This window comes from Ovis aries, chromosome 4, assembly GCF_016772045.2.
Source record: "Ovis aries strain OAR_USU_Benz2616 breed Rambouillet chromosome 4, ARS-UI_Ramb_v3.0, whole genome shotgun sequence".
Taxonomy (NCBI): Eukaryota; Metazoa; Chordata; class Mammalia; order Artiodactyla; family Bovidae; genus Ovis; species Ovis aries.
In genome coordinates, this window is record NC_056057.1 from 50,200,414 (window position 1) to 50,225,215 (window position 24,802).

Consider the following 24,802-nt stretch of genomic DNA (forward strand, 5'->3'; position numbering starts at 1 on the left):
TGGCAATGATCTAGTTCTTAAACTAGATGTTAGATACTTGGGTGTTTATTATATTATGCTTTTTACATGTCTAAATTGTATGAAATCTTCCCGTATTTTAAAATTCATACAACAAACATGTTTACTTTAACAAAAGTGGAAGCATGCGTACTGATTACTGTTTTGTGTTGTTGTTTTGGCCATGTTGCTTGGCCTGTGGGATCTTAGTTCCCTGATCAGGGATTGAATCTGGACCACAGCAGTGAACGCACTGACTCCTAGCCACTGGACTTCCAGGGTGCTCCCTGACCACTATTTTGAATTCTACCTTTTCTCACTTATTTCTTATATGGATTATATTGCACTGGAGAGAGGTAAATTACTATTAGTAGTAAGTTATTTCTATACAGCACATCAACTTCATTTCATAGATTACAGTATATGAAATATAGTGTAGTTAACCACTTCCCTGATTTGAGACAGGGATAAATACATCATTTGGGGCGCCAATTTAAGTTTTTGCCACTTTAAAAAATACATTTTTTTTAAATTGGAGGATACTTGCTTTACAATGTTGGGTTGGTTTTTGTCATACAACAATGGGAATCACCCATAAGTATGCATATATCCCCTCCCTCTCAAACTTTCCTGTTATTCTACCAGCCCCCGCAACCCACCCCTCCAGGTTGTCCCAGAGGATGGGGATGAACTCTTTGTGTTATATAGCAACTTACCACTAGCTATCTATTTTACATACGGTGATGTATATGTTTCAGAGCTACTCTCAATTCGTCCCACCCTCTCCTTCCCCTGGTGTGTCCACAGATCTGTTCTCTTTGCCTGTGTCTCTATTGCTGCTGCTGCTGCTGCTGCTGCTAAGTTGCTTCACTCGTGTCCGACTCTGTGCGACCCCAGAGACGGAAGCCCACCAGGCTCCCCCATCCCTGGGATTGTCCAGGCAAGAACACTGGAGTGGGTTGCTATTTCCTTCTCCAATGGATGAAAGTAAAAAGTGAAAGTGAAGTCACTAGCCGTGTCCAACTCTTCACGACCCCATGGACTGAGGCCTACCAGGCTCCTCTGTCCATGGGATTTTCAGGCAAGAGTACTGGAGTGGGGTGCCATTGCCTTCTCTGTGCGTCTCTATTCCTGCCCTGCAAATAGATTCATCACCACTGTTTTTCTAGATACCATATATATGCATTCAGTCAGTTCAGTCGCTCAGTTGTGTCTGACTCTCTGCGACCCCATGAATCGCAGCATGCCAGGCCGCCCTGTCCATCACCATCTCCCCGAGTTCACCCAGACTCACGTCCATCGAGTCAGTGATGCCATCCAGCCATCTCATCCTCGGTCGTCCCCTTCTTCTTCTGCCCCCAATCCCTCCCAGCATCAGAGTCTTTTCCAATAAGTCAACTCTTCACATGAGGTGGCCAAAGTACTGGAGTTTCAGCTTCAGCATCATTCCTTCCAAAGAAATCCCAGGGCTGATCTCCTTCAGAATGGACTGGTTGGATCTCCTTGCAGTCCAAGGGGCTCTTAAGAGTCTTCTCCAACACCACAGTTCAAAAGCATCAACTCTTTGGCGCTGAGCCTTCTTCACAGTCCAACTCTCACATCCATACATGACCACAGGAAAAACCATAGCCTTGACTAGACGGACCTTAGCCGGCAAAGTAATATCTCTGCTTTTGAATATACTATCTAGGTTGGTCATAACTTTTCTTCCAAGGAGCAAGTGTCTTTTAATTTCATGGCTGCAGTCACCATCTGCAGTGATTTGGGAGCTCCAAAAAATAAAGTCTGACACTGTTTCTACTGTTTCCCCATCTATTTCCCACGAAGTGATGGGACCAGATGCCATGATCTTCGTTTTCTGAATGTTGAGCTTTAAGCCAACTTTTTCACTCTCCTCTTTCACTTTCATCAAGAGGCTCTTTAGTTCCTCTTCACTTTCTGCCATAAGGGTGGTATCATCTGCATATCTGAGGTTATTGATATTTCTCCTGGCAATCTTGATTCCAGCTTGTGTTTCTTCCAGTCCAGCGTTTCTCATGATGTACTCTGCATATAAGTTAAATAAGCAGGGTGACACTATACAGCCTTAATGTACTCCTTTTCCTATTTGGAACCAGTCTGTTGTTCCATGTCCAGTTCTAACTGTTGCTTCCTGACCTGCATACAGGTTTCTCAAGAGGCAGGTTAGGTGGTCTGGTATTCCCGTCTCTTTCAGAATTTTCCCCAGTTTATTGTGATCCACACAGTCAAAGGCTTTGGCATATTCAATAAAGCAGAAATAGATGTTTTTATGGAATTTTCTTGCCTTTTCCATGATCCAGCGGATGTTGGCAATTTGATCTCTGGTTCCTCTGCCTTTTCTAAAACCAGCTTGAACATCAGGGAGTTCCCGCTTCACATATTGCTGAAGCCTGGCTTGGAGAATTTTGAGCATTACTTTACTAGCATGTGAGATGAGTGCAATTGTGCGGTAGTTTGAGCATTCTTTTGCATTGCCTTTCTTTGTATATGCATTAATATACAATATTTTTCTCCCTCTGACTTACTTTACCCGTATAACAAGCTCTAGGTTCATCCGCCTCAGTTCAACTGACTCAAATTCATTCCTTTTTATGGCTGAATAATATTCTACAATATATATATGTACCACAACTTCTTTACTCATTCATCTGTTGACATCTAAGCTGCTTCCATCACTTTTTAAAAAAACTTTTATACATGTAACCCTTTATTAATGACCCAAAGGTCAAAGAACTTGATGTTCTGTCATTGTGAGTGAGTGAAATGTGGGGAGGTAGAAGATATGCTGACTACCTATGAAGTATTTAAAAAAACAACCCACAGAAGAAGGAAAGTGCTAAGGACTGAATGTTTGTATCCCTCCAAAATTCATCTCTTGAAGACTTAATCCCCAGTATGATAGTATTTGGAGGTCGGAAGCCTTTAGGAGGTAGGGCTTCCCATGTGGCTCAGTGGTAAAAGAATCTGCCTGCAATGCAGGAAACTCTAGTCCAATCTCTGTGTCATAAATTTACCCTGGAGAAGGAAATAGCAACCCATTCCAGTACTCTTGCATGGGAAATCCCACGGACAGAGGAGCCTGGCAGGCTATAGTCCATGCGGTTGCAAAGAGTTGGGCACTACTTTAGCAACTAAGCACACACACACGCCTTTGGAAGGCAATCAGGTAGAGTCTTCTTGGTGGGCTTAGTGACCTTAGGAAATCTGTGCCGTGTGAGGTTACAGCAAGAAAGCAGCCATCTGCAAACCAGGAAAGGGTGCTCACCGGACACTGAATCTGCTGGTACTTTGATCTTGAACTTCTTAGCTTTCAGAACTCTAAGAAATAAATGTTCATTGTTTAAGGCCCAAAACAAAACTCCCAAACCCCAACACATTGTTGCCTTCCAACCCCCACGTACAAGGGAAGGCTGAAATTCTCCATACAGGGTGACGTTCATGGACCCAGAAACCACTTGGCGAAGCCTAGCGAAGGTGTGATCTCCTAGTGCTACGTGCAAAGGGCAGATTTTTTTCTTTCTTTGGATCTAACTTCTGCTCCCCAACAAGAAAGGAGAAAGTACATGTTCCTCATTACACATAGAAACACTGGATTCAGACAAAGCCAGGCTAGACCTTTGAACAGAATTAATCAAGTTTTTAATCAACAGCTTTTCCCCAACTCGCCTGAGTGGATGGTTGAATTACTGATCAGTTGTGTCAGTTCTTTTGAGTAGGTGATTTGAGTCACGTTCTGCATCCTAGCATAGCCACAGACCATATGCAAAGTAAGGAGATCATTCAAGATGAGCTGCAAATTAAAGAGACCTATGAAAAGGCTTTTCTCTGTACAGTAGACACAAAGTTTGTTTCTGAACTTGACCATTTTGGATGTATTTTCAGGCATGGCGTATGCTCTACTAGCTGCTGTTCCTGTCGGATATGGTCTCTACTCTGCTTTTTTTCCTATCCTGACGTACTTTATTTTTGGAACATCAAGACACATCTCAGTTGGTAATTATAAGCATATACAATTCTGTTTGTTCACATTGAACATGTTTGGACTGTATTATGTGTGTTTTGCTTCCCTTTCTTTGTTAGTGTTTTCTAGCAAGATAGGGCTTTTCCTATTCAGTGATGCAAAGGTTTCTTCTTAGCTTTCAAAATACTATGCTATTAGGTGGCTTTACACCCAACTGTTTTTATAATGAAGAGGAGAAAATTGAAAGATGGTTAAGAAATTATAGACTACCTTCAAATCTTAGCATGTTTGGCTTTTCAAAAATGTTAATACATTTGGCTCTATTTAGAAAGTGTTCTAAAATGAAAAATGATAATGGAAAATAATCTTGAAGAGGTCTTTGAACTTGTTTTACTGGATTAAATTAGCTTTACTAAATTATGTTCATCAAATACATATTCATTGTCTTATTAAAGAAAGTAGTTATTTTAAGTCACTAATATTTGAAGACTGGGAAAATTGTGCCAAAACAATTTAGAAACTAAGCTCGGCTTTCCTTCTTGGTATAGCCCCAAATAGATTTATTTCCTGATGTTCCTGAAATTTGAATTTTCTTCTCCTAGAATGTTCTAGTAAATCAATGTTTTAATGCTATTTTGCAACATTGACATTTATACTTGAGATAAGTTTTCGCCTACATCCATCTGCTGGCTAGACATGTCTACCTGGGCAATCCTCTTGAAACAAATAGAGCCATCTACTGCTCTATCTCCAACCCTCATCCTTATCCTTAGTCGTATAATATTTCCCCCAGTGTCTGGAATATTTCCTTGTCTATAAAGGGAGATCAGGAGGAGATTATTGATTAAAAGAACTTCCTTACCCGGGAGAGTTGATTAGTACCAAATGCACGACAAGGTAAGGAACATGGAAGTTGACTTTTTTTCTCTCTCTGCTATTCTATACATTTAGACACTTCAGGTTACTGGATTTTGGTACTGAGTCCTTCTAATTGGTAAAGCCTTCCATGACCAAAGGATAAGATCCTCATCATCATAGATAAAAATATCAGTAGCCGTCTATGGGGTCACATAGAGTTGGACACGACTGAAGTGACTTAGCAGCAGCAGTGATACAGCAGCTGCTGAAAGAAAAGTACTTTTGAAATGTAGACGCCTACAGAGTGATATTTGATATGAAAAAATAATTTTTCTTGGCAAAAGAAAAAGAGAAACTCTACACTACCTTTGCTATTTTTGTTTGTTTGTTTTTTACTTTAGCTATTTCTTTAACCAAATTTTGACCTTGTGATATTGATCAAGGTCCTCAGCTCCACAGAGATCAGGACACTGGATGCTCTAGGAAATAAACTTACATGGAATAAAAATAAGATGGAACAAGTAAGGATTCAGCTAATATGCCATTTCTGCCAGGAAACCTTTCTTGACAACTACCCCCTCCATCCCCCTATTCCTACCCATACACAAGAAGATCACACACAGTTTAAACAGCCTTCCTGTGTACTTGCAAAGTGTCTGAAAGCTGTATTATGGTGACCCACCTGCATGTCTCTCTTGCTCATTACTGGGTCATGAATGCCTTGAAACATCTGCTTTTTAGCTTCTTTTGTGAACAAACAGTATTTTCTCAATCACAGCTAATTACTTCAGATGCATCTTTAATCCTGTGTAGACATGTTGAACCTAAACATTTGCAATTAATAATATAATTATTTTTTTAGTTTTTTTATGGAAGTATAGTTGATTTACAATTATTAATTGATAATGATTTTTTCCCCCCAGGACCTTTCCCAGTGGTCAGTTTAATGGTGGGATCTGTTGTTCTGAGCATGGCCCCCGACGAACACTTTCTCGTATCCAGCAGTAATGGAACTGCACTGAATACCACCATAATAGACTTTGCAGCTAGAGATGCAGCAAGAGTATTGATTGCAAGCACCCTTACTCTTTTGGTTGGAATCATACAGGTAATGGGCTTACAAGCGATATAGAGGTTGGCAGGATTTGTATCTGAAAGAACTGTTAAGCACATGGACTTATAGATTCACTTAAAAGCAAAACAAATCAGTTTAAGACTCTCAAAGCTATTTTTTATACTGTTTTAGGTCAGATGCGAAAATAGTCAGCAAGCCTCCACTTATGAAGGCTCACTTAATCATCAAAATCAGAGACATAAAAAATAAGACAGAGGAACATGTGTGATTAGAATGAGAATAGGAGAAGGGAGTTGTGCCAGAACCTATAAAGAGACAAAAAATATCCTGGTCACTGGAGCCATGAAACCTACAAGTCACAGGAAAAAAAGTACATGGAATTTTCTTATTATCTATCTACACATGTTTTTCAAATCTTAGAATGGTGGATGGGAGATATAGAGCCAGAGTTTTAGTTGGTATTAAGTTTAATTCATTAACAGTTCAAAAGTGTTGGTCCTTCTCCCAGGCAAGCATTTAATTTTTCCTTCCTTCTTGTTCTAGTTGATATTTGGAGGTTTGCAGATTGGATTCATAGTGAGGTATCTGGCAGATCCTTTGGTTGGTGGATTCACAACAGCTGCTGCCTTCCAAGTGTTGGTCTCACAGCTAAAGATCATCCTCAATGTTTCAACCAAAAACTATAATGGAATTCTCTCCATCATCTATGTAAGTGTTGCTTCCCTCCAGGGATGGCTCACTTTTCCTATTGAACCTGAGTCTGGAGAGTATAAGCTCCTCCATGTCACGCTTTGGGAGCCATTGGAAACATTCTTCCCTGGAAGAAGCAGGAGTCCTGCTGAAGAAGGCAGAGTTTGCAAATCCTTGTTTTCAGTGGGTCAGTATGGTTTCAGAAGTGTCATCAATCTTCAAAGTATTAATAAAAGCAAAGTTTTATACTGAAGACGAGTTTGGGAGGCAGCACACTTGAGTTCCATTCTCAACCTTGCCTCTGACAAGCGAAGTGACTTTGGACACAGGGTGTAGGATAGTGGCTGAAAACTCAGTTTGGATGACCAAGATTCACATATATCCTGACTCTGTTATTTATTATTTGCTCTATTGCATGAGCAAATTGCTATGCCTCTGCTTCCTTCCCTGCAAAATGGAGTTGGTAATAATATCTACAAATTAAGTTAAATAAGGCTGTATGAGAAGCCCATGCCCTAAGGGCTGGTGAATAACAAAGTACTCAAAAAAACAGTGTTATTTTGAGGGGCTTTCCGGCAGTCCATAGGTTAAGACTCTGCTTATACTGCAGGGGAGGTGGGTACCATCTCTGGTTGCGGAACTAAGCTGAAATTATTTATTATTTCACATCTCAAGACTTCTTTTCTTTTTTATTTATAAAATGAAATGATTGGAGATGTATCTCTAAAGCCTTTTTTAACTCTGAGAGTCCGTAAAATGCATAATGTAAATGTCCCAGCAATTATAGATGAAAAGGAACGTTAGATTCGGAGATGATTCAACATGCAAAAGAGATGCAAAAGAAGGATGTATTTCACACTAATTAGATTTGAAAAAGTTCTTGGATCTAAATATGTGTTCTATATAGGGCATATTATCGATGCTTGAAAAATGGTGATAATAGTAACATGATGTCACTCTAGCTTGGGGAGAATGATACCAAATACAATGAGCTAGCATTAAGAATGGAGTCCTAAAAAAAAAAAAAAAAAAAAGAATGGAGTCCTTTAATGACCCGTGTATTCTAATGACCTTTAATTTCTTTTAAAATGAGGTAAGGCTGTGCATACCTATCTAAAAATTGTGAGGTGGTCAAGGATTTGCTGAAGTTTGCAGCATTGCCGTAGTTCCATTAAACATTAGCATTACTTTATCCATTCAACAAATATTACCAAGTGTCTATTATGAGCCAGATACTATGCTGAGCAGTGGGACTAGATGCATACTTGCCCAATAGCTCAATTATCCCTGACTTTCTGTAACCCTTTGGACTATAGCTCACCAGGCTCCTCAGTCCATGGGATTTCCTAGGCAAGAATACTGGAGTGGGTTGCCATTTCTTCCTCCAGAGGATCATCCCAATCCAGGGATCAAACCTGCATCTCCTGTGTCTCCTGCATTGCTGCTGCTGCCAAGTCGCTTCAGTCGTGTCCGACTCTGTGTGACCCCATAAACAGCAGCCCACCAGGCTCCCCCATCCCTGGGATTCTCCAGGCAAGAACACTGAAGTGGGTTGCCATTTCCTTCTCCAATGCATGAAAGTGAAAAGTGAAAGTGAAGTCGCTCAGTCGTGTCCGACTCTGTGCGACCCCATGGACTGCAGCCCACCAGGCTCCTCCATCCATGGGATTTTCCAGGCAAGAGTACTGGAGTGGGGTGCCATTGCCTTCTCCACTCCTGCATTGCAGGTGGATTCTTTACCTGCCGAGCCATTAGAGAAGCCCAGGACGAGGTAGAGGAGGCAGTTTAACGTAGTGATTAAGACTATGAACTTCGGAGTCTTGGGTCTACCACTTATGATCCTATGATTAAGTGTGATGTAATTCTGGGCATGTCATATTCGACTTCTTTTTCCCTATCAAGTCCTAGGTTTGCTTTGAGATCATCTGACTGCCTTTTTCTGACAGGCTCTCTCACTTTTGCAGTGCTTACGCACTGCGGTTTTTGTTGTTGTTTGTTTTTTGCTTTCTTACTTTCTCTATCAACTGTTCATTCATTTATCCCTTTATTGTCATCCATTCATCTTTTCAATAAGTATTTATTGAAACCTGCCATGTGCCAGGGACTTTTCACTCCTTGTACAAACCCACTGACTCCTGAATCCACCAAGACACCCCTGACTGAGTGTGCTCACCTCCTTGTATGAATATTGCTAGGCCTGCATCCTCACAGATAACAGGAGGCCTAGCCTGATAGGTAATCTGGGTCCTTGGTCACTGTTGGACTTCTGAAGATGGGGGGAATGAAATTTCACAGTTTTTTCTTGTCTCTTAGGACATGTTTAAGATAGAGCTTGCTGCAAATAACTCCACTTTCAACAGAGACCAAAGTAAACTAGGAAATGCTAGATAGAACAAGGTCAAAAATAATTATTAAACTATTATGTGCCTTATGTTGTGTTGAACATTATTCTTGAAGCCTCAGGTTAGAATGTGTTAGAGAATTCTGCAAGCCATTCCTCCCAGGTCAGCCAAGTTGGATAAAGATACTTCAGTCATCCTTGTGTGAGGGTGAATATAAGCTTGCTTTTCTGAAAAAAGAAGAAACAGCAGGTCTGGAAATAATTGCATAAGAGTTGAAAGAGCCGCTCAGTACCTGAACAGAGAATTCTGCTCATGATATTACCGGTTGTGATTATTCATGAAAGAATCCTTCAACAAATGCAGGGCATCTGTGGATTCCTCCAGGAAAGATTGTAAGATTGTTGTAAGATAGATTTCCCTGGAACGGAGTTAACATCCCTTTTGTTATAAACTTGTGCTTTGGATCATCTGCCTGCTCCTCTCTCAAAAAAAAAAAAAAAGAAAAAGAAAAAGAAAATGATGAATATAAATAATTGGAGGAGGAAATAATGGAAAAGAAAGAAAAATAGAAACTTCAGTTTACAAATGCCAGAGATGCTAGGCATAGGATGCAGAAGAGAGGGATGTCCCTAGTGGTCCAGTTGTTAAGATTCCATGTCTCCAGTTCAGAGGGCACAGGTTCTATCCCTGGTTGGGAAACTGAGATCCCACATACTGTGTGGCAAAGAAAAAAAAAAAAAATACAGGCTACAGAAGGAAAATGACAAGGTGTTGGCAGAATTCAGAATTAGTGATACTCAAGCTACTGTGTAGCTACTCAATTATGTAAGTAAATCATGCAGTCCATTTCAAAGTGGTTATGTTTTCCTACCATTCACTCTGAATGGTTCATCTTGATAGACACGGGAAGTCTTTCTGCTTGCTGACTAAGTTGGCTCTGTGTCCCCATTTCTTCCCTAACAAGAATGAAGACCACATTGAAAAGTTCTGCCCAGATGGTGAGAGTTTTGAAAGCTACCCCCAAGCTTGATCAGATTCGTTACTTAGAGCTTATTTCCGTATGTAAAAATGAAGCCATTATAAAACAAAAGTAACACTTTAAGGTTGATCTTATATATGCACCGAAGTTCTGGTAGGAGGAAATTCCTGACAGCAAGGGGTTTGTTATATTCATAGAGACAAGATGAATTAAAATAAATTTGGCACCAAAAGTTAACTAATGAATTTCCTCATATGTAATACAGGTATAATTTTTAACTTATGGCTTCATACACCCAGTAGGAAGAAATTCTTTAAATGAAATGGTTCTAAAATTCTCCAAGCACAGTAGGAAATATAATAAAATATTACCCATTTCTGAAAAGTTTTATTATCTTCTTGATTTGCCTGGTCAGAATACTAGGCTAAAATATGGAATCATAAGTGTATCCATATTTTAAACATATTTTAGTTAGTATTTTACTTTAATTTATTAAACTATTAATAAGTTAGAATTACTTTTCAGTGCTTTCTTAAGTCTTGTTTCTGTATCTTGGAATATTAATACAGTCTGACTACTTCAGTTTATGTGGGTGAGTTTTATTTCCACATATATTAAGCTTTCTTTTGTATAACTTTTCATAAGAGATTCTGAATAAATATTCAATATAGGCAACTGATACATTCATAAGCCTTGTTTGATGTAACTGTGTAATGTAAACTGATTTTGCTTTTTGCAACTCACATTACATTTATTTTATTTTTTTCATATTACATTTTTAATACAGTCACAGATGCTTTTTATTCGAAGGTCTAAGTGAGTCTCATAGATTACATGAGAATCCTATAGTGATCATTTTTGTAAGGTGAAGATTAGGATTGGGATAGTTGTTCATATTGTTCTTAAGTTTGAATTTTTCCATCTTGCGTTGAAAGTAAACCTTTATTGTGTAGACAGTTAATTGAAGTATTATGTTTAGCTCATGAATTAATGAGGGTCATCATCAGGAAATTTGATTATATAGAGAACTGGATAGCAATACCTTCAAGACTCCGAGTTATTTAGGGCTGTAGTACTCAGCCCTAAGTGTGCTAAGTTACTTCAGTCGTATCTGACTCTTTTTGACCTGATGGACGATAGCCGGCCAGGCTCCTCTGTCCATGGGATTCTCCAGGCAAGAATACTGGAGTGGGTGGCCATTTCCTCCTCCAGAGGATCTTCCTGACCAGGGAATTGAACCCACGTCTCTTATGTCTCCTGTATTGGCAGGCGGGTTCTTTACTACTAGCACTACATGGGAAGCCTGTACTGCTATGGTAAATGCCTTAAATTCTTGAGTTGTTGTGTCTGCTTGTATAGTTTCTGATTTGTTTTCTTTTTCACCTTGCTATCACTGGCTTCATCTTGTTACTATCAATGTATATGCCTCTAGCAATTTTAACTGACTCTGGAAAGTGTTCAGAGTAAACATGCTAGTATTGGGTTTAAAGCAAGGACAAACATACTCAGTGAAAATCCAAGAGACTTCCCACAAGTCAGATTCTTGAACTGTAGTTCAAGCACTTGGTGGAATATATTTTGCTTACACAGTGGCTTCTCCTCTCATCCCTTACTCTTGAATGTTTTCCAAAGAATGAGGTTGTTGGCAAGATGACTCCTATATTACTTGGTGATCACTATACATAATTGTTACCAGATTGTTGTTATAATTATTTGAAGTAATCTTTTATCTTCATATAAAATATATATCTATAAAAGGACTCATTCAAAGGAAAGTAACCTTCACTTGTCTGGAAGAACCTTCTAAAGTCATGCCTTCTGTGGAAGTTCCTATAACAAAGATATTATTGTTCTCTCTTGAGAGTCTTCCTTGCTAATCTCCCTTGATTCCCAGAAATATATTTACAAAACAAAACTAGTTTTTCTTGAGCTGGATTTCTGTCCACTTGGAAAGAGTTCAGTTCAGTTCAGTTGCTCAGTCATGTCCAACTCTTTGCAACCCCATGGACTGCAGCACAGCAGGCCTCCCTGTCCATCACCAACTCCCGGAGTCCACCCAAACTCATGTCCATTGAGTCAGTGATGTCATCCAACCATCTCATCCTCTGTCGTCCCCTTCTCCTCCCACCCTCAATCTTTCCCAGCATCAGGGTCTTTTCAAATGAGTCAGTTCTTCTCATCAGGTGGCCAAAGTATTGGAGTTTCAGCTTCAACATCAGTCCTTCCAATGAACACCCAGGACTGATCTCCTTTAGGATGGACTGGTTGGATCTCCTTGCAGTCCAAGGGACTCTCAAGAGTCTGTACTCAGTTTTTTTTATAGTCCAACTCTCACATCCATACATGACCACTGGAAAAACCATAGCCTTGACTAGATGGACCTTTGTTGACAAAGTAATGTCTCTGCTCTTTAATATGCTGTCTAGGTTGGGCATAACTTTCCTCCCAAGGAGTAAGCATCTTTTAATTTCATGGCTGCAATCAGCATCTGCAGTGATTTTGGAGCCCCAAAAAGTAAAGTCAGCCACTGTTTCCACTGTTTCCCCATCTATTTGCCATGAGGTGATGGGACCAGATACCATGATCTTAGTTTTCTGAATGTTGAGCTTTAAGCCAACTTTTTCACTCTCCTGTTTCACTTTCATCAAGAGGCTCTTTAGTTCCTCTTCACTTTCTGCCATAAGGGTGGTGTCATCTGCATATCTGAGGATATTGATATTTCTGCTGGCAATCTTGATTCCAGCTTGTGTTTCTTCCAGCCCAGCGTTTCTCATGATGTACTCTGCATAGAAGTTAAATAAGCAGGGTGACAATATACACAGCCTTGCCATACTCCCTTTCCTACTTGGAACCAGTCTGTTGTTCCATGTCCAGTTCTAACTGTTGCTTCCTGACCTGCATACAAGTTTCTCAAGAGGCAGGTCAGGTGGTCTGGTATTCCCATCTCTTTCAGAATTTTCCACAGTTTATTGTGATCCACACAGTCAAAGGCTTTGGCATAGTCAATAAAGCAGAAATAGATATTTTTCTGGAACTCTCTTGCTTTTTTTTTTTTTTAAAGAGTTAGTTTTATTTAAATGATCATAGTTCAAGTTTGAACTAAGTACCAAATTAATTTCCAAAAATTTCTACTTGACCTATATATCAATTCAATAGCTTTTCTTTGCCATAAGGAATGGATGAGTCCATATGTATCTACATATGAAGAATTTTAGGAATTTTTATTAACATCTGTATCATTCACGTTTAGTGAAGAATTTTACCTAAAATATTGGTTAACCAGGACTTTTGATTTCTGTTTTTAATCTCAATAATACATATAACATGATGAAAATTAGGTCACTTAGTAGCACCTGTAAAGCTACTTAAGGTATAAAATTTTAAAGCTTTTCTGCCAGCAAAAGACAGTATATAATGATATACTTTCTTTTAAAAGATCTCATTTTTATTGTAAAAAAATACAGATAAACTAAAATAAGAAAGCGGAAATCACCCATACTTTTGCCACTCCAAGTTAACCATCATTAGCAACTTGGTATTTATATTGCACGGGTTGGACGTTAATGGTGTTTATATTAACAAACACAAATTAAAAATTTTTAAATTTTACATGAAATTCTTATTTGATGATATGATTTTTCATACAGGAGGTATATGAAATTTTTTTTTTACAGACACTGATTGAGATTTTTCAAAATATTGGTAACACTAATCTTGCTGATTTCATTGCTGGATTACTCACCATTATCGTCTGTATGGCAGTTAAGGAATTAAATGATCGATTTAAACACAAAATCCCAGTCCCTATTCCTATAGAAGTGATTGTGGTAAGTAGAATGTGTAATTAGAAAATTCAGCATTAATTAGCTTTGTAAGAAAGGAACTGTTCAAATGAACTTTTTTAAAACCTCTTTTCTTTTATTTCAGACAATAGCAGCTACTGCCATTTCATATGGAGTTGACCTGGAAAAAAACTATAATGCTGGTATTGTTAAATCCATCCCAAGTGGGTGAGTATGGAGTTCCTCTTAGGCATTAATAATACATTGTCAGTACTTCCTATTTAAATGAAACAAGCTTCATTTCACTGCTGATGCTTCAATAGTCTCATGTGTATGATCTTAAAGAAATATCCCATTTGTGCAAACTATCAGGTAAAGATCAAGTCATTTGTTTAAAAGCAGCACTATATGCTTTCTTTTTCTTTACATTCTTAAAACATGGCAGGACATGCATGGTTAACTCCAGACTCCTGATTTAAACTCACATATACAGTTACAGTATAAGCAGAATCATGGTGTGTAACGCTTATTGTACCAAGAACCATCTGCTTAAAGAAAAAGGGAGATCTGGCCTAAATTCTCTTCCATATAATCAGCTTAAGATAATAATTATATCATTTGTTCCTATAAATAAAATGCATGATCTTTAAGGAAGGTTTGATATTTTGGCAATTTGGTGAATTAAAAGAGTAAGGAACTAAGAGTCTGTCCTCTGTCATCATCTAGTTCTGTGGCCCTGGGGCGGAGGGGGGTTCTCCTACAGTGTAAGTGTTAGCCGTTCAGTTGTGTCTGACTCTTTGTGACCCTGTGATTGCAGTCCACCAGGCTCCTCTGTCCATAGAGGTCTCCAGGCAAGAATACTGGAGTGGGTTGCCATTCCCTTCTCCAGGGGAATCTTCCTGATCTGGGGATCAAACCCAGGTCTCCTGCGTTGCAGGCTGATTCTTTACCATCTGAGCCAGCGACACAAAGATAGTGACAAATCACTGAAATCTCAACTTCAGCTTCTTGTAAAACACCAGTGAGATACCTCATAAAGTGCAGAGTGGACCAAGGGCCCTATAGCATAATTTGATCATATGACAGTGAAAAAGAGACACAAATGTTTATTAGATTTGTAACGTTAACTTACAGCATTCATGACTAGACTTGCTATTAGATGACAGGTACTGGTTTCCCTTCCATTAAATACTAGCTGAGGGACCTTAACACTCTGTGATTTTCATGCTCTTAATAGAAATTCCACCACCCAGCCCAGCCCCAGGGCTTATTCCACAGGGAACTGCTGCCATGACATTAGATTAATTGCATGATTTCTTCTAATCTATTAAAAAAAAGGAAAGAAAAGTTACAGCTGGCTACATGGGGCTTAATTTATGTATCATCCATTCGAGTGTTTCACAAACTCACTTTTTTCTAAGAATCACACAAGGCCTTGTTAACACGAATTCCTTCCTGGTTCTCATCCTGAACCTAATTAATATTTTTCAAAGGGGCTTCACATGATTCTAACGATTAGGTAAGTTTGGGAAACTTTACATTAGAGGATCAACATTTTGATAGTGAATCCTAATGCTGGCATAAATTTAGTAATAAAAAGATACAGTGTGGCTGCTTGAGTTACAGTGTTTTCACCCTAACAACTAGATTATTTGAGTAGTTACAAACAGCTACATTAAAAATATATTTTATAGATCCACGTTGTCAGGTTTCCTAAGGTGTAACTCTTGGAGGAGGTCCATGGCAAAGGCCCTGTCCCCTAAGTCCAGGTTCTATTACTAGACTTTGGGCACTCCTTTTTGCTGCCACAAGTGATCCTTTCTGGCCCTATCAAGAGATTTCCTGGATGCTCTCCTGCTGAAAATGGATCTCTAGCCTCTTGCTGTTGGGTTAGTCAAGTTGAATGCTCTGACAGACCACCTGTTGTGATTGGTCCGTCTGCCTCACCTGCCTGGCCCCCCGGGATATATATAAGCTCTTCCACAGGGTAGTGATCTCACTTGTCTTGTTCAGCTTTTTGATACCCCAGAAATAAGTATAATAACATTAACAAGAACTGAAAAAGAAACCATGATGTGGAGAGATTGGAAAAGGACAAGGAAAGGAGCATGAGATGAGTAGGATGAAAGAAAGAGGACCAAAAAGAATGGTTGTGGAACTTCCTGACAGTCCAGTGGTTAAGACCCCTCACTTTCAATGCAGGGGGCGTGGGTTCTATGCCTGGCCAGGAAACTAAGGTGCCACATGCTGTGTGGCACAGCCAAAACAAAACAAAGCAAAACAAAATATAGATTGTGCCTGCCCACCTCTTCATCTCCTCCCCGTGTCAGTCCCCCAAGAAGGGAGTAAAAGCACAGCCATTACTGGCAGTTTTCTTTAATTCCATTGAGAGTCAGTGCCATAAGTCAGTATTGCTCAGTGTCCAGTGACACCATGCCCCAAACCATAACGACTTGCCCTACTCCCCTACTGCCTTTCTTGGCCAAATATACAGTTTCTCCAAGTGTGGTCAGCTTCTGAGCATCCCACTGGGATTCATCCAAATCAGGGCCCCCTATTCTCTCACTAACTCTTTTTCTTAACCAGCAGGCTCTAAGAGGGCAAATCAGATCTGGCTACTCAGGAAATCATCTAATATCTAACATTCACACTCGGACCTACTAAATACTTCACTCTTCTGGGCCTCAGTTCCCTAATCAACAAAGAGAGAAAGGTAGATTCAACAATTTCTAGGATAGTAGATTTAGGATAATACTTTGGATAATATTAAGATATTAGCAGGTTCTAGATTTCTTTGGATTTCTATAAGAACCTTATTTCTACATTACCACTTCCAACTATAGGGGAAAAAAGTGTAGTTTCCTATGAAAGGAGCTTCAGGTATGAGGTAGGTCAGGAAGATTATTATTATTTTTGGCCAGAGAACTGGCCGTACGGATGATCATTAAGAAAGGAATCCTCCCTGATTTTCATACTTGGGCATGATTGCATACTTATAAACTTGTAAATTTATTTCTTTATATGGTTGGTGAGTAGCTTTGGTTTTGTAAATAGTAACTGTTTGATCCCACAACTATCGTGACGATGGAGCATTCTGATAACCATATACATTTTCGGGGGTACTCAAGAAGATTTTAAGTATCATGGCTCTTCAATAGGGATTTTCCACTTCGCTGTTTCAGCATCTTACATTCTTTGTCTCTGTAACAGACCTGACCGCTACTTGTACAGGGTAAATCTCATTTAACGGCTAGGATATCTTTTAAAGATATCCTAGATATCAAAGACCTTTGATATTAAAGACATCAAAGACCTCTAAGATGAAACTGTGAGGAGAAACACTAATGTGTGAGATGGTGAGGATTATGTGGTATTCAAAAATCAGTAACAACAGGTTTTTCTTGTCAGAGTGTGGATAAGGCAGCATCCACAGTCTCTCCAATAGGGGACAAAGGAATCAGCCAGTGAGAGAGCACCAACTTCTGACAGAATTGTAAAAGCAGGTGCTACTACTTCTCCTTCTTGTGTACCTCTTGTCCTCTTGGGTTAAATTCTTTCATGTCTGACCTGTGGCTGGGTCGATGCAGCATTTGGTGAGGTGGGGGAAGAGCATTGTAGTCAAATTGTCACAGCATTTTTCATTTAAAAACTAGGTTTTTGCCTCCGGCCATGCCATCTGTGAGTCTGTTTTCTGAGATGCTGACTGCATCGTTTTCCATCTCTGTGGTCGCTTATGCCATTGCAGTGTCTGTAGGAAAAGTATACGCCATCAAGCATGATTACACCATCGATGGGAACCAGGTATGGTCACCTTTTGGCTGAACTGGTTTGTAGGACTGAAAATAAGAAAATATGGGAAAGAATTTGTTGTCTGTTAAAGAAGGGATTGGTTTCTCCCATCCATCTTTACTGAGTTGGTTTCTCTCCTGCGTCTGCTAATTTAAAGTTATTTTGAAATAGGCATGCTGTATCACTTCATTTTAAAAATATATTTTGTTGTTTATATATCCATATTTTATTATATATCTGAAAGATAAGAATGTAAAAAAAACACATAAGCATGATACACCATTATATTTTTAGAAATACTAGCTATAATTCCATAATATCATCTAAAATCCAGTCAGTTTTTAGGTAGATAACCACAATGTCATATCACAACTAAAAAAATGAATAATAATTCTTTAATAACATCAACTATCTAGCCAGTTTTTAGGTTGTCTTAAGTTTTTTGAACAGTTGATTTGTTTGGCTAAGTATCCAAAAAAGCTCCACGTGTTATATTAGCTAGATACATCTCTTTTTTTAATTTTACATTTTTTAAAGATTTATTTTTTAAATTGAGGTATAGTTGAAGTACTATATGTTTCAGGTGTGCAACATAGCAATTCACAAGCTTTAAAAGTTATACTCCATTTATGGTTCTTAGAAAATAATTGGCTATATTCCCTGTGCTGTATGCATCACACCTTTTAAGAAAAAAGTCAAAGTAATCCTAATTTTTAAAAACTTAATTCAGTTAGATCATAAATAACATTTAAGCTTAACGTATTAGGAGCAAGTTGGAATAAGAATTCTTCACGTAATCTAGTATCTCCTGGTAATTAAAAAAAATTTTTTTTTCCTGGTAATTTTTTTAAAGGCAGCTATAATATGGCAAAAGATTGCCACAAACATCAATGATAATAGTTGTGACCACTTTAAACTGAGGTAGTTTATTGTGCAATTAATTGCAGGTTTCCCCCATATCCAAAAGAGAGAGTTCCTATGAAAATCTTCTTAAGCTGAAATGGCAGTAAAGTGAAGAAGCAGTTACCTTAAGACACATCTTGCAAACGGATGCACAAAATACACTGAGATGAACAGGTGCTCACAAACACAGTTCAGAGCAATGGCGGCTCCGTGCTGAGATGCTGAGATGCTGAGTGTAGCTTCCCAGGAAGGAGCTTAGTGCTGCTACTCTCTCTGCTTGGGGAGCATGCTGCCTTTATAAGGGGTTGCTGCAAAAACAAACATTTTTCTCCCTTTTTTCATAATAGCAAAAATTCTCTTGAGATTTCTTTGAGTCAGCAAAAACAAGTAACTAACTTAGATAGATCTTTTATAAAAGCCAAGTGGTGTAAAGCAAACTTTTGAAAAGCAGGGGATACCAGTAACAGATACAAGATGGGTTTTGTAGCATCTGATCCATTACCACGCTGATTTTCCACTGTTTGCAAATCTGCAAGTCTGGTTTATGTCTATAAACACAGCATAGTAATTACAGCAATTAAATGATTAGCCCTCAGAATAATCATTCTCCAAGTCACAATATACTTCCTAGCAAATATCCAACCTCAGAAAAAATATTTTATGTGAGAGTTGCAGATAGGCCACTCACCAGAAAGTAAGATAAAGCATTTCAGCAAAAGATACGTCCGTCTTCAGAACAGTTGAGGGCAATGAAGCCTCTCTGAGGCTTTATGGAGCCCAGTTTCCACTTGTCTTTCAAGGTCTCCAAGCACCTTTAATGGTAAGAATTAAACTGGGACTCCCAGGCAGGCTGGGCTTGGGAGTTTGCTTTCTTAATGCTCTTTGCTCGACAAAAGTCTTCCAAAGATTTGATTTGTGGCATCACTACCATTCATTCTCTCTCTCTCTTAGGAATTCATCGCCTTTGGAATCAGCAACATCTTCTCTGGATTATTCTCTTGCTTTGTGGCTACCACTGCCCTGTCCCGCACTGCTGTCCAGGAGAGTACTGGGGGAAAGACACAGGTACGGGGCGGTGGTGTGGTAATATCCATCTGCTGCTGCTGCTAAGTCTCTTCAGTCGTGTGCGACCCCATAGATGGCAGCCCACCAGGCTCTGCCGTCCCTGGGATTCTCCAGGCAAGAACACTGGAGTGGGTTGCCATTTCCTTCTCCAATGCATGAAAGTGAAAAGTGAAAGCTAGAATGATGTAAAGAATGAGTCAGGGGAATGGTGGCTCAGAAAGGCTTGCAAAAGAACTCAGGACAATTAGCCTTTGAGAAAAGTAAACTTGCACATCCTGTTCTGATTCCACCTGGGACCTCTCCGTCTCTGTGACGATGATCTACCCCCTCCCTGTAAAGCTCTCTTTATAGTTTTATGATGCAGTCAGTCTCAAACCTTTTTGTGTCATTGCCCAGCTGGCAGATAGCTCCACTTACTTGCTTTTGCAGGGATGATAACAGTTGATAATGAAGGTGCTGATTTTTTTCCATTTGTTATCTGGAAATAGAGAAGGCCTAGTAAGATCTCTTTGTGGCTTAATGAGTTATTCTGTTTTCAGGAAAATGAAAAGCTGTCTATTTACATTTCCTTTACCAAGGATCAGGAACTTCCTCCAGAGGCCTTGCATCCAACAGAACCACAGTTTGATAGCTAAGCATATTTCTGCTAAACACTTTGTCATTTCTTCCTGAGAAAGACTTTTGTGCTTGAAGTTCTGAATGTGGGTTTGATCTTGCCTTTAACTGTGATATTAAGTTGTGGCCTTCCCCCAAACCAGCATCCCAGTCAATCTCTGGAAAACTCCTCCTTCACTAGGCCAGATAGCTCAGGATCTGTACTCAGGCCATCCTTTTCAGCAGGACATGAGTCAGTTATGCCAAACCAAATGGATGAGGGTGAGGGGCAGGCTCAGGGATTGTGCTTCTGTTATGCCTGGGGAGTTTTCTCCTCCCAACACGGAAAGAACTATTATTTAAGAGTAAATAGTACTTTGAGACTATAAGGAGCAACAATCCAAAGTAAATAGTTTAACACACACAATCTACACACGGTCTTCATATAGGATTTCTTTTTCGGGTAGAGATGCAAATAAATATAAAAAAGAGAGTAACTGAGAAAATGAATGACTCCAACAGTGAGTGGCCCAGGGAGAGTTTGAATTGTCTCCAAGGTACCCACGATGCTCCTTTCCCATTCATAACAGACCTTTGTGACAGAGTCAGAGGAATTGGCCTTCTCCAATTTCTTGGCTCCTGATGAACAAACATTTACTTTTAACTTTCAGAATTACCCTATTTAAGATTGAGTTTCCTTCTCCATTTTTCTGAACACATTTCTAGCTCTGAGAGAGCAAATGAAACAATACAGCCTCAAATAGGAAGCATAACCGGAGATCTGTGTTTAAGGGGAAGAGGCTGGAGGTGATTGCCAAAGTTGTCCTGTGTTCAGGGGCAGCTGTTAGCAGTGAAGTTTTCTGCGGCTTCCACTGGACATGGAGACCTGACAAGCTCCCCAAGGCACATGGCTATAAGTGGGTGCAGGCAGATCCCCAAGAGCTGATGTTCACTGTCTGCTAACTCCAGGCTCAGATGGGGACAGCCCTCTCCTGCTTCCCTTCCCCTCAAGAATGCCCATGCAAAGTGATCCCTTGGCAGAAGGTTTGGGGATAATGGTGTTCTGGTAAGCTAATACTCCCTGCCACACACTGGCATGTATTATATTTAGGAATGAAGGATGCCAGGATTTCAGTACTGAAGAATGAAGCAAGCACAGAAATCACTTGGTATTTCATTACTGAAATGTATACTAAGTTCTGGGGTTAAAAGTCTAAGTGTCTGGACTAAAATCCAGGAACTAATAACCAACTAAACTGGCAAGTCTTCCCTTGTTTGACTTTTCCTGCACTTTTCATGTTGGAGCCCCAGTTTATGCAATGGGGAGTAATCATGGTATCCACCTCACAGGGACACTGTGATTAAATAGATTAAATAAGCAAATGGTTGTAAAATTCTGGCACATACATGTTGACTGTTGATTGTTCCAGTCATTAACTTCTCAAGGTAAGAATAATGCCTTAGTACCTATGACACATACATTGTATCTGAAACATATATTTGCTGAATGAATGGATGGAATCATGAGTGTCAGTGGATATCAACTGCTTTCAGCACATCTGTAGATGCTCAAGATTGCAACCTGTGCTTTCTCTCATCCCCATCTGACGTCTAATGATTCATGAAAAAGTAATTCTGATGACAAACTATTCTCTAGCCCTGGTTATCCTCTCACTTAACAGAAGAATTAATTGTCTAGCAACGGAATCTACTCATAGATATAAAATATACAGCATTTCCTGTCAAACAATTAATTTTCCTTTATAAAGTACAGGTAGTGGGTCCCCTGGGAGATTTAAAAAATAGTAACCAAAATTAGTCTTAGTCCCCATCAGTTCAGTTCAGTAGCTCAGTTGTGTCCGACTCCTTGCAATCCCATGAATCGCAGCACGCCAGGCCTCCCTGTCTGTCACAACTCCTGGAGTTCACTCAGACTTATGTCCATCGAGTCAGTGATGCCATCCAGCCATCTCATCCTCTGTTGTCCCCTTCTCCTCCTGCCCCTAATCCCTCCCAGCATCAGAGTCTTCTCCAATGAGTCAACTCTTCGCATGAGGTGGCCAAAGTACTGGAGCTTCAGCTTTAGCATCATTCCTTCCAGAGAACACCCAGGACTGATCTCTTTTATTTTTTTATTTTTTTTAAAAATCAATTCTCAGAAATTTAATTAAAATCATTTTCATGAACCTTTAGGTTTGATCACTTAAGCTACATTCTTAGCCCAAAAATGTGAGGCTGGGTTTAAGCTATTTATTTATTTATTTATTTAGTTTTTTATTTTTTAAATTTTAAAATCTTTAATTCTTACATGCGTTCCCAAACATGAACCCCCCTCCCACCTCCCTCCCCATAACATCTCTCTGGGTCATCCCCATGACTGATCTCTTTTAGAATGGACTGGTTGGATCTCCTTGCAGTCCAAGGGACTCTCAAGAGTCTTCTCCAATACCACAGTTCAAAAGCATCAATTTATCGGTGCTCAGCTTTCTTCACAGTCCAAGTCTAACATCCATACAAGACCACTGGAAAAACCAGAGCCTTGACTAGATGAACCTTTGTTGGCAAAGTAATGTCTCTGCTTTTGAATATGTTATCTAGGTTGGTCATAACTTTCCTTCCAAGGAGTAAGCGTCTTTTAATTTCATGGCTGCAGTCACCATCTGCAGTGACTTTGGAGCCCAAAAAATAAAGTCTGACACTGTTTCCACTGTTTCCCCATCTATTTGCCATGAAGTGATGGGACCAGATGCCGTGATCTGAGTTTTCTGAATGTTGAGCCTTAGGCCAACTTTTTCACTCTCCTCTCACTTTCATCAAGAGGCTCTTTAGTTCCTCTTCACTTTCTGCCGTAAGGGTGGTGTCATCTGCACATCTGAGGTTATTGATATTTCTCCCGGCAATCTTGATTCCAGCTTATGCTTCTTCCAACCCAGCGTTTCTCATGATGTACTCTGCATAGAAGTTAAATAAGCATGGTGACAATATACAGCCTTGATGTACTTCTTTTCCTATTTGGAACCAGTCTGTTGTTCCATGTCCAGTTCTAACTGTTGCTTCCTGACCTGCATACAGATTTCTCAAGAGGCAGGTCAGGTGGTCTGTATTCCCATCTCTTTCAGAATTTTCCCCAGTTTATTGTGATCCACACAGTCAAAGGCTTTGGCATAGTCAATAAAGCAGAAATAGATGTTTTTCTGGAACTCTCTTGCTCTTTTGATGATCCAGCAGATGTTGGCAATTTGATCTCTGGTTCCTCTGCCTTTTCTAAAACCAGCTTGAACATCTGGAAGTTCACGGTTCACATATTGCTGAAGCCTGGCTTGGAGAATTTTGAGCATTACTTTACTAGCTTGTGAGATGAGTGCAATTGTGCAGTGGTTTGAGCATTCTTTGACATTGTCTTTCTTTGGGATTGGGATGAAAACTGACCTTTTCCAGTCCTGTGGCCACTGCTGAGTTTTCCAAATTGGCTGGCATATTGAGTGCAACACTTTCACAGCATCATCTTTCAGGATTTGAAATAGCTCCACTGGAATTCCATCACCTTCACTAGCTTTGTTCTTAGTGATGCTTTCTAAGGCCCACTTGACTTCACATTCCAGGATGTCTGGCTCTAGATGAGTGATCACACCATTGTGATTATCTGGGTCGTGAAGATCTTTTCTGTACAGTTCTTCTGTGTATTCTTGCCACTTCTTCTTAATATCTTCTGCTTCTGTTAGGTCCATACCATTTCTGTCCTCTATTGAGCCCATCTTCGCATGAAATGTTCCCTTGGTATCTCTAATTTCCTTGAAGAGATCTCCAGTCTTTCCCATTCTGTTGTTTTCCTCTATTTCTTTGCATTGATTGCTGAAGAAGGCTTTCTTATCTCTCCTTGCTATTCTCTGGAACTCTGCATTCAGATGCTTATATCTTTCCTTTTCTCCTTTGCTTTTCACCTCTCTTCTTTTCACAGCTATTTGTAAGGCCTCCCCAGACAGCCATTTTGCTTTTTTGCATTTCTTTTCCATGGGGATGGTCTTGATCCCTGTCTCCTGTACAATGTCACGAACCTCATTCCATAGTTCATCAGGCACTCTATCTATCAGATCTAGGCCCTTAAATCTATTTCTCACTTCCACCGTATAATCATAAGGGATTTGATTTAGGTCATACCTGAATGGTCTAGTGGTTTTCCCTACTTTCTTCAATTTAAGTCTAAATTTGGCAATAAGGAGTTCATGATCTGCCCACAGTCAGCTCCCGGTCTTGTTTTTGCTGACTATAGAGCTTCTCCATCTTTGGCTGCAAAGAATATAATCAATCTGATTTCGGTTTTGATCATCTGGTGATGTCCATGTGTAGAGTCTTCTCTTGTGTTGTTGGAAGTGGGTGTTTGCTATGACCAGTGTGTTCTCTTGGCAAAACTCTATTAGCCTTTGCCCTGCTTCATTCCATACTCCACGGCCAAATTTGCCTGTTACTCCAGGTGTTTCTTGACTTCCTACTTTTGCATTCCAGTCCCCTATGATGAAAAGGACATCTCTTTTGGGTGTTAGTTCTAAAAGGTCTTGTAGGTCTTCATAGAACTGTTTAACTTCAGCTTCTTCAGCGTTACTGGTTGGGGCATAGACTTGGATTACTGTGACATTGAATGGTTTGCTTTGGAAATGAACAGAGATCATTCTGTCATTTTTGAGATTGCATCCAAGTACTGCATTTCGGACTCTTTTGTTGACCATGATGGCTACTCCATTTCTTCTA

At 39.6% G+C, this 24,802-nt stretch overlaps 1 protein-coding gene and 1 long non-coding RNA gene across 3 annotated transcripts in view; one reads left to right on the top strand and one right to left on the bottom strand.

The window, feature by feature from the left end:
- Positions 1-24,802, top strand: part of SLC26A4 (solute carrier family 26 member 4) — a 64,154-nt gene that overhangs the window by 10,754 nt on the left and 28,598 nt on the right. For both annotated transcript variants that reach the window (XM_004007851.6, XM_060415015.1), the window contains exons 4-10: positions 3,901-4,011; positions 5,761-5,945; positions 6,456-6,620; positions 13,598-13,750; positions 13,851-13,933; positions 17,359-17,506; positions 19,349-19,462. In XM_004007851.6, the coding sequence (XP_004007900.2) occupies positions 3,901-4,011; positions 5,761-5,945; positions 6,456-6,620; positions 13,598-13,750; positions 13,851-13,933; positions 17,359-17,506; positions 19,349-19,462 (959 nt within the window). The remainder of the gene's footprint in view (positions 1-3,900; positions 4,012-5,760; positions 5,946-6,455; positions 6,621-13,597; positions 13,751-13,850; positions 13,934-17,358; positions 17,507-19,348; positions 19,463-24,802) is intronic.
- Positions 14,792-19,667, bottom strand: LOC121819399 (uncharacterized). The gene is made up of 3 exons (XR_009600485.1): positions 19,086-19,667; positions 18,522-18,705; positions 14,792-17,731 (listed from the first exon to the last, which is right to left on the bottom strand). It is a non-coding gene; the product is annotated as an uncharacterized LOC121819399 (long non-coding RNA).